Source organism: Falco rusticolus, chromosome Z (assembly GCF_015220075.1).
Source record: "Falco rusticolus isolate bFalRus1 chromosome Z, bFalRus1.pri, whole genome shotgun sequence".
Lineage (NCBI taxonomy): Eukaryota > Metazoa > Chordata > Aves > Falconiformes > Falconidae > Falco > Falco rusticolus.
The window spans coordinates 36079500-36089158 of record NC_051210.1 but is presented as its reverse complement, the minus strand read 5'-3'; the positions used below and the strand labels follow the sequence as shown (position 1 = coordinate 36089158).

The window sequence follows — 9659 nt, the reverse complement described above, 5'->3', positions numbered from 1 at the left end:
GGTATTGGAAGCGCGGCAGAGGAGGCAGGTGGATGCACTGCACAGCTCTGAAGTGCCTTGTGCCTCCAAAGCTGTTGGACACGCATTTTTAGAGAAGAAATCATTATGTCTCATTATAGCGTATATATGTGGGACAGTGTGGGCCACTGTATCTGTGTAGGTCAGAAGAGTTTAATTTTTTTGCTTTAAGTGTTTGGGTATGCAAGTGTGTCTTAAGAGCCTGAAAAGCATATTTAAAATTGTTTTAGTAAGCAGTCACCTTGATGCGACTTCGCAGTTCTAGGTCTTACAAAGCTGTTGCATTAGCCACAGCATTTCCTTCTGTCATGTATTTCCAGTGTTCTGGTTGTGATTCAGAGAATGAGTTCTAACCAACACATGGCATGGCAACTTAATACCCATCCAAGGACTGGGCACGGTGCATTTTGGCAGTCTCTGAGGAAAATAGCATCTGTGCAATTGTGGATACTTGTAAACAGATAGAAGTGGGTGGTTCTAGTCAATAAAAAGAAATACTGGGACTTGGACCTGTAGCAGCAATACCATCCTGATGTTGTCCAGCTCCAGCAAATGAATTTGGAAACAGACTTCTGAATGTTTTTTTAAAAGATGTGGAGCTGCATGGGCATCCATTGCACCATCCTATATATGTTCACATTAAGAAAAATAGTTTGAATTTAATATAGACTTTGACAATATTCAGAGTCTAATTTCCCAGCTCTGTTCTCTCTGCAGCCCTGTTCCCCTGGGCTGCTCCTACCCTGCCTGTTATTGTGGATCCTGCTTATGCCGGATGGAAACCAAATGATTGCTGCAACTTACAGAAAGAGTAATTTGCGTGGCACTTACTACCTAAAACAGTGAAAAATGAACAAGCCTTGCCACACTGGGCTCTGTTTTTGTGGCTGTCGCCAACAGCTCCTTCTTGAAAAGAGCACCATGGGGAATTGGCCTGGGTACAGTGCTTGGACACCTATCAAAGATTACCCTCCCCCCCCCCCCTATCTTCCTTTCTTTTCACTCACCCACTGTCAGTATCTGCCCTCCCAACAGTTCTCCATCTTTCCAAATCCAGAATGTTGCTCGTTGAAATGTGAATGTTGATTCCTTATTTCCTATTTCTACCTTCTGAAATGTTTTTCTCCATTATGAACTTGAATCAAAATGCTGCACGACGCCCCCAGATCTGTGCATTATCTCTGCTGCTTAATGCATATGCCATACACGAGACAACTGTTACTGCTCCAGTAGGTGAAATTATGACAAGTGGAAAAAGCTGTGGGGTGCCATGTACATTAGCGTTAACTACCTGGAAAGTGTACCCTTCTCCAAGGATTATGATTCTTTGCTTGTTTTATTGCTACTGTAAAGGTGATTTCCTAAGGAAAACTCTTTCAGAATAGCCATTTCCAAAGTGTTGCCACATTTCATGAAATCTGAGGACTCCCAAATAAATCAATTCAAAGTAATACTCTTCTTCCGCTTAAAGGTGATGTTTTAAGAACTGGCCTTGCATGACAGCCTACTTCACACATTTGGTGAAAGATCCTGATGAATGATAGTAGGTGAAAAAGATAAACCCAGCTCCTGTGTGGCGCATGAGGCTCCTCACACCATTGCTGTATCCTATCAACAGGAGTCACTCATCTGAGTTTCCCACCAGGAAATGCACAAATGCAAAATATGGTTGTATTGCCTAGCAGATATTTCAAATCAATTATTACCTACAAAGGCTGATGGAATGGTGAGAGATTTAGAAAACAAATGAAAAGCCAACAGCTCCTTCATGGCACTGAAGGCATGGCATGGGCGAAACAAAGCACATTCCTGGAAAACAGCTGCCCTTGACTCTGACATGCAGAGCACTGGTAGAAGACCAGCACTCCCTGAATGCTGACATCAGTATATGAAGCTTTCTTACTGCTTAGCATTTTGAGGAAAAATTACATGTATCCATAGTGGGTGTCTCACTGTTTCACGCTGAAACAATTTCCTACCCTCAAAGTCACTGTTGGACTGATAAAACTTACAATGACTCTTGCATATATACCAACACCTTCTTGAACTGTTGGCAAATCAGTTAGCTAATTTCAGTGTTGTCTACCAGATATCCAGCCCCGCTCTGTGCATGTGTCTTGGCATACCAAAAGTGTGCTCTACTACAAGTCAAGTCCAAAAGTGAAGAATTCAACTTGAAAGAACTGATAAACCAACCATAACACTCTACTTTTATTTTCTGCTAACAGGTTCTGTTACTATCTTATGTCTAAAACCAGATAATCACATTTTTTGGTAAAAATATATACAAAAGAGATAAATTTGGCTGTAGACAATCCATGCCATGAAAAACTCCCACAAATGCTTAAATAGCTGTTGTGAAAAATGAATGTGCCTTTTGCATGACAGCTCAATCATTCATAAATGTGGTTATACCATTCTGCATTGTATTTAAGTAAGCAAGCTTGGTATTCAGTAATTTATTGCCAACTCCACAGCAGTCTAGTGTTTTCTGGGCTTAGTAGGAAACCTGCCTGAAGTCTGAACTCATCATTTCTATTAGCTTGTGTGAAGGCAGAAAGTCATGTTTTGTGTAGTGGTGATAGAAGGAATTAGCACTGATGGCAGAAATTAATTGTATTGCCTAAGGTTGGTTGACTCCTGGTGATGATGCAGTTGCCATTTGGCAATGTGTTCAACATCCTCTGCGCCTGTAAACCAAACAGAATAACTTGGGCGAAGCTGGTGAGCCCTATACGTGGAAAGAGAGCTCCCAAAAAGTGGAAGTAGCTTTTCAGTAGACATATTCACAGCCCCAGCTGCGGCTAAGCTTTGTCACTAGGCTGAAGGTTCTGTGGTGTTTGTTTGTTTTTTTAATTCAGAAAGCTTGATGCTTTTCCACAGCCAGGTTAAGCTGTCAATGTTCCCCATGACAGATTATTTCTGATCCTGTGCCACTCCCTCCCATGCTTACTCTGGATAAGCACTATGAAACTGATCCAGACTAAAACTAACCAATTTGGCCAAAACCTAACCTTTACTGTAGGTCAGAACCCAACAGTCAGCTGAGCAGTCAAATCAGTGTCAGTGCCAGCACAGACTGTGAGAGTATGTAGGTGGAACCAGTCCCAATCAGTTTTACTGGAATGCTTTTGAAGTACTTATACTAATCATTGGCAGAGCCAGCACATCATTTTCAGTATAAGCTTTGATGTCACAGTCACTATGTATGGATCTACAGTCAGGACTTCATCATTATTATTTGAGATGCCAAATACGATTAAATATTTGTCAATTTCTTCATTGAGCAGTGCACATTTTAAAATAATTTATAGCCAATTTAACAATGTTAAATGATGAGATACACATGTATGAGCACTTTGCTTCATGTCAATAATATAGTGAAAGTAAATGGGTTTACTTCTTCTCAAATACTGAAGAGTACATGCAATTCTTCTCCATTACATAAACTTTTAAAGTATGCTTACCAAAATACTGTCTTAATATCTGCCATTATTGCATAAGGTAGGACATCCATCAAAAGTGAGAAGGATTGTTTTGTCTGGTCACCTGTTTTGTTGATTTCCAAGGAACCTAGCCAGAGCTATACATTCACAGTTGTAATTCAAGAAACATGGCTTGCACTTAGAGAGCGTTATTCGCTCAAGTTCACAGTAACTTTCAGTGATGCTGGCTTGTTGTGTCTATGCACACAGATCACTCCTAACCACCTAACAGCAAATACTGAAAGAACCATCTAACATTTACCTACTACTCTGATGCACAGAATTTAGCCAGCAGGAAATGGTTAAATTTTTGTTGCGTCTCATTCTGCAGACTCTTGCTCACTGCTTGGCAATTCCCTCACTCAGCATCTCTTAGCTTCCCAGTGGCACACATTGCATTTGCCACCAGTCTCAGGTGGGTGAACTTCTTCAGAAATAAGGTAGTGCTGTGCTGATTATAATTTTTACATCTTCTTACTGTTAGTAGAATACTTCAATAGGGAAGTTGTAGCCTGTGGCTACATGTTTTTATATGAAAGAAGCCTCAAACTCTCATCCCAAATACTGAATGTGTAACGTCTTTTACCCTGAAAGTGTTTTGTGTCCTAACATAACAGTTTGTGCTTATGGAATTGTATTATACCACTAAATCTGCAGTTTAGTCCAGATTTTATCATTCGATCATGTTAACAACTGTTTTCAAGGAATAAGAAAATGTTAAAGAGTAAACAGTGTATAATGTAATAATAATATGCATAATTATGCATAGTCTTCTGTGATTCTCTGTGATCATAGGAAAAAGGAAGAGGGAATAAGGAATGGGAATTTTACTGTTGAAAGTCAAATAAGTGCAATATTCCCAAACTGCAAAATCCAGGATCACAATCAGTGTGAAATCCTCACCAAAAGCTTTTGATCTGTGGGATTGTGTACTGATGACAAACAGCCAAAGGAGGAATGTGAAATAATCCAAGGAACTAACAGGGCTAATGGAACAGACATACTGACCCTCATAAGGCTAACATAGTGACCACGAAGAGTCAATGTTGTGGAACTAGGGTAAGAAAAAATTTGCAGACCCACTAATTGCCAAGACGAACTACCTGAAAGTAACAAATCCTCATTATGATGTAATAGTAAAAGTAACTCCCCCGAAGCAGAAACTGTAGAAGGGTACCCCTCTCCACCCCCTGCCACCTCTGAAGCAGTTTTGTATATGATATTATGTAAAGAGCTATAGCTAATGACATTGTAAACCTCCTAAACCCAGAAAAAGGTGTGCTAGCTTTGTGGATTTACCACCTAGCACCATCTCTGTACAGAGATGAAATAAACAAATACCTCGACTCTTATGTGTTGATCAGCTTTTGCACACTGGGTGAAAAATCCTGATTTTGGGACAACAGTACTACTCAGAGGTCTTCTATTAAACTGTTTTCACAAATATAAAAACTTAATAAATTTTCTTTCATAACCACTATACTGCTTACTGCTAGTTTCAGAAGGGGATGTAGTACTTTTTAATTTTTTTACGGCATATACAGAGACAGTATAATCAATTAGTGAAATCTTTCAAGTGGCATGCATAGAGATCTTCATAGAAGGTGGAGATCAGGAAATACAATGAAGTGCTGAAGAGATACAGAATCTTTACAAAGCTCAGACCCCACTTTCTGTTCTCTAGGAAGGGGCCCTATTTCCATACAAACACACAAAACAGGAATAGACTTTGAAAATCAATACTGTAGTTAATTAACTCTTCCCTCTGCATCCCCCCTCCCGCCCCCAAACAAAGGACAAGGAATACTGGAATCAGAATGTGGTACATGCACTGTACTCTGCAAGAATGTGTCAGGTAGACAGGGCAAAATTTCCAAACAACTTCATTTTCTGGATTTGAAGGTTGGGTGGGTTTTTTGGTGTATCATATCATGGCAGAGTACAGTGCTGCCTGGGACCAAGACTAAATTCAGAGACTTGGTTGCTAATGCAGCACCTTCTCACTCAAAAATTAAAAAAAGTACAAAAGGGATGAACTGACTCATACATCTGCTTTAGGCAGCTAAACAGAATAAAGACTAAGCGTAAACAAGCTGGCTCCTTCTTTAAGAGGTCAAAAACCTTTATTTTTATAGATGGTTATATTAAAATGTCAGCTCTTGAAGACACACCTTTGTAGACAGTACTAAGCTTCTAGAACCTCAACAATTAAAGAAAGGAACCCTCTAGTTGATCAATATGTCATGGCTTTATCTTGATCTTTCTTTCCCTTTAGAACTCTTTTTTCCTCAACTGGCAATTTCAAGAACATGCCATGAGCTGAAGAATTCATTATCAGTCTTCAAAACAATTTAGCATGAAGTTTAAAGTAGCAAATTAGTACTTAAGGAATTAACTTTGAGAATGTCAAATATAAAACTTAATTCAGTGAAATACAGAGTAGACAATACTATGCTTTGCAGGTATATTCAAAGCAGATGTGCATATCACAATGACTAGTTGTATGATTAAGTCTTCTACTGATCACCACAGTAATCTGCCTCACAATCAAGAAAGTAACACACATACCCCAGCTGCAGTCAAAAAGAAAGAAATCCTGTATGTGAAGGTTTCCAATGTATTTTTTAAGAAGTCTTCCCTTGAAGACCCTTGCAGAATACACTACATCAATGCAAAAAATCTGCCCATAAAATTATGGTTTAATCCACTCGGCAAGGGTCAAGTGGCATGAAAAAAAATCAAGCCAGCAAATTACTTATTGACACTAATAGGTTACTCGGATAATTTTCACCACAGATTTGTCTGTAGGCTGCAAGTGTTTTTCTAATGCAAATGTAATTTATGTAAAAGAAAAAAAAGGTAGGCCACCAACTGAAAGAAAACATTTATTGAACCAAAGTCAATACTCTCCTTTAATATCTACAAGCCAACACTGAACTGACTTTGAGAATGAACACAATGTACAAAAGAATTATGTCTGTTATAAAAATATGTCAATTCTTTATTTCCTGGATATTGAGCTGAAAACATTTTGACAAGTGCAAGATAGGTTTGGCAAGTAAATTTAGGCTGCTATTACCAATGACAAAGTTCAAATAATTTTGTAATCATAGTATACCTAAGACTCATTGATAAAGTGGTATTGGAAATGCTGACCTCTAAAAAGAAAAGTATCACTGCACTGCCATGTGTTTATGCACCCAGACAATTGAACATCTTGATCTTCTGTTGTCATGAATGAATACTTTCATCAGTGAAGGCTTTCCAACCTAATCTGAGCTATTCAACCAGATAACTGACACCTACACCACTGGAATACAATTTAGGGAAGGCAAACTACCTCCATGGCCCTGCATTTTGTGTGGTGTTTGCAAACTGAGAGCACAGGTAGGTTCATACATGTTTAAATCAACCTGACAGCTGTTGCAATTTGAAATCAGGGAAAGGATGGAAAAATAATAAAGAATCATTTGACAGCAATCTATATTTATGAACACATGTGTATAAAAATGGATCCGACTAGGCTCAGTTATGCCTTATTTATTTGGGTGGGGTTTTTTTCCACGTAAAAATTTAACTCAACCAGGACTCAAATCATTGACTTCTCTCAAACCACTAACAAGAAGGAAAAAAGGGACCATTTACAGAGATAATCTGAAAACAGCAATATTAAAATACAATTTCACAATGTGTGAAAGAAACATGCTTTGGAACCTGAGCAAAAGGCATTTTACTGACTTAGTAAAAAGTCACCCTGTATGTTGTTTTCATTGGCATCTGTTCTGCCAGATTAGTATGTTGCTCTTAGCAACTTCCATGGCCCCTAAATATTTAGTACACAGAAACTGCAAACTACTTGGAGAGGTCTACTAAACTTTTCAGCTAATATTGCAGGCAGTCTGACATGCTGCTACTGGAAATGACCATACAGCCTAAAATTAAGAAAAACTGTAGAAAGAAAAAGAAGCAGCGAAACATGATATTTTCTTTTTTAAATAGACTAAAGCGCTTCCACAACACTTAGATACGGTCTACATTGGTTTACAGTCTCAAGATCAGCTCTTCCAAAATAAATATACTGAACATTTACAACAAATGCCTCATGAATGCAAGCTTTCTCTTTATTATTTCAAGACCAGTTGGATAAAAACTAAAATAAAGACATAACTCTGAAGCAGCTAAGTTACAAGTCCTTCAGAAACAGGCATGACTTGGTGCTACAGCAAAATATTTCAGCAGTCTTGCAGTAAGCTATTTTTTATTTTTTTTCTAGCACCAAGTGGGCCACCATACAAAGCAACCTCACAAAGCATGCGGTCATCTACTCTGCTGATTTTGTATGAAATAATCATTTGTGCTTGCAGGTCCCAGACCTTTCAAAAACGCATATAAACAAAAGACGATTGAAAACACTAATGGAATGGAAACTCACTCATTTCTAAATCAACTTGAGTGGAGAAAAGATTTAAAGACTAAGAAGCAACAGAATGCTGTGCATTAGTATTTGTGAGGGATGAGGGATGCTAAGGTTGGTGCTTTAATTTGCGTTAAAACAAAAAAAAAAGCTAAACCCAATCCTAAACAGCTCTATGTCCATGATACTGATAGAGGCCAATGTGTGCATGCCACTGAAAGGCACGGTTGGACCAATCTGATAAATGGCATCATCAGAGCAGAACAGCAACTTTGCACTGGAGTAATCACAAAGGGTGAACAATAAGCCATCACTTCTCTTGTCATGAGCACAGAAAGCAGTCACCAAGGCAAAAGAGGGGACACAGGAAAGAAGACAAAGGAACTCACATAAACCTGGAAGACAGAAAACACACATTAAACTGAGTTTTGAACATTTTGAGTGATCATTTTCCTACTGTAACATTGCTAGTCATTGTTTTAACACCATATATATTATGCCTAAATGGACAGAACTGTTGAAAAAATGGTACCCTAACCATATCATAAAATTCTTCTGAAGTTTGTTATACAACTGATTTTACTTGCAAACATTTATATTTAAGATGATATTGTCGGCAAAACAGGCTTATGGACAGACTGATGCAGTCAGGACAATCTCTTGTTTGTTGTGTAAAAAACACCAATATGCTTAGACGATACTGAATTTTTTACTCAGAAATACCTTTTAAAATTTGGCATCATAAAGATATGGCTATTTATAGGGAGCTAATCATGAAGTAGTATGACTGTTCTTCCTCCTACTCTCACAGCGCGTAAAAAGCAGAGCACAATACTTACGGGAAAGTTTTCCCCAAGGTTATCCCGCCTTTGTATCTACAAGCTGCATCTGAACATTTGCAGACATGCCACCTCCATAGCCTCCCTTGGACTGCATTTGGTTCTGAATTGAGCTGACCTGGAGACAGAAGGGAAAGAGGAGCAGAGTAAACAAGAAAGGCAGTTAGTGAGCTATGGTGTCTTCTTGCTTCCAGTTTTATTTCTTGTTTAGGTTTGGTTTGTAAGTGCTCCTTTACCACTCCTTTACTTTTGCATGAGGATGTGTAGTGCAGGCTGGCTGCAATTTTCACTCCTCCAGGCAGCTTAGCAGGAGAGCTGGAAGAACTGGTGTTGAGGCAGAAGTTTTTCCCCTCTCGCAAAGAAAACTGGCTGATTCAGGCTTTCACTGACCTGTCTGATTACTCAAAAAATTAATTTTCATCGAACCTCTTACTGGTATCCAACTCCACTGCATCTGGCAGGCCACAGTTTATCCTGTTATATGGAAAATATTTTTTGCCAACTACGATAAGGGAGAGAAGTTGACACTATTATGTTAAAATATAATCGATAACTTAAAAAATATCTGCATAGTATCTGCACTGTACGGCCAGCTTCAGATAACTAAAAAAGGGCTTTTACAACCAACAAGGAGGTTTTGGTTTGTGGAAGGTTTCTGTTTATCTATTCACTTAACAGCATATGCTGCTTTCCTTAATTGCTACTATTCCTTTAAACACCGGGCACTTATTGTTTAAATCATACTCAATCTATCAACTTCCCTGGAAATGGCTTATTTGAAGGTATTTTTAGCCTGATGCAAACAAATACATAAACCACCACCCCGCAAGACATATGCATTCCTCTATGCATTTCACTGCCTTTATGAACAAAAAGGAAGGGAATCCACAGTCAGTTCTTTCT

At 38.6% G+C, this 9659-nt stretch overlaps 1 protein-coding gene across 1 annotated transcript in view; it reads right to left on the bottom strand.

Annotated features, from left to right (window-relative positions):
* Positions 1-6372: 6372 nt before the first annotated feature.
* CDC42SE2 (CDC42 small effector 2) overlaps positions 6373-9659 on the bottom strand; it is a 79044-nt gene continuing 75757 nt past the window's right edge. Inside the window, exons 7-8 of the mRNA XM_037373891.1 lie at positions 8757-8875; positions 6373-8312 (exon numbers count right to left, since the gene is read on the bottom strand). Of these exons, the coding sequence (XP_037229788.1) occupies positions 8776-8875 (100 nt within the window). The 3' untranslated portion in view covers positions 6373-8312; positions 8757-8775. The remainder of the gene's footprint in view (positions 8313-8756; positions 8876-9659) is intronic.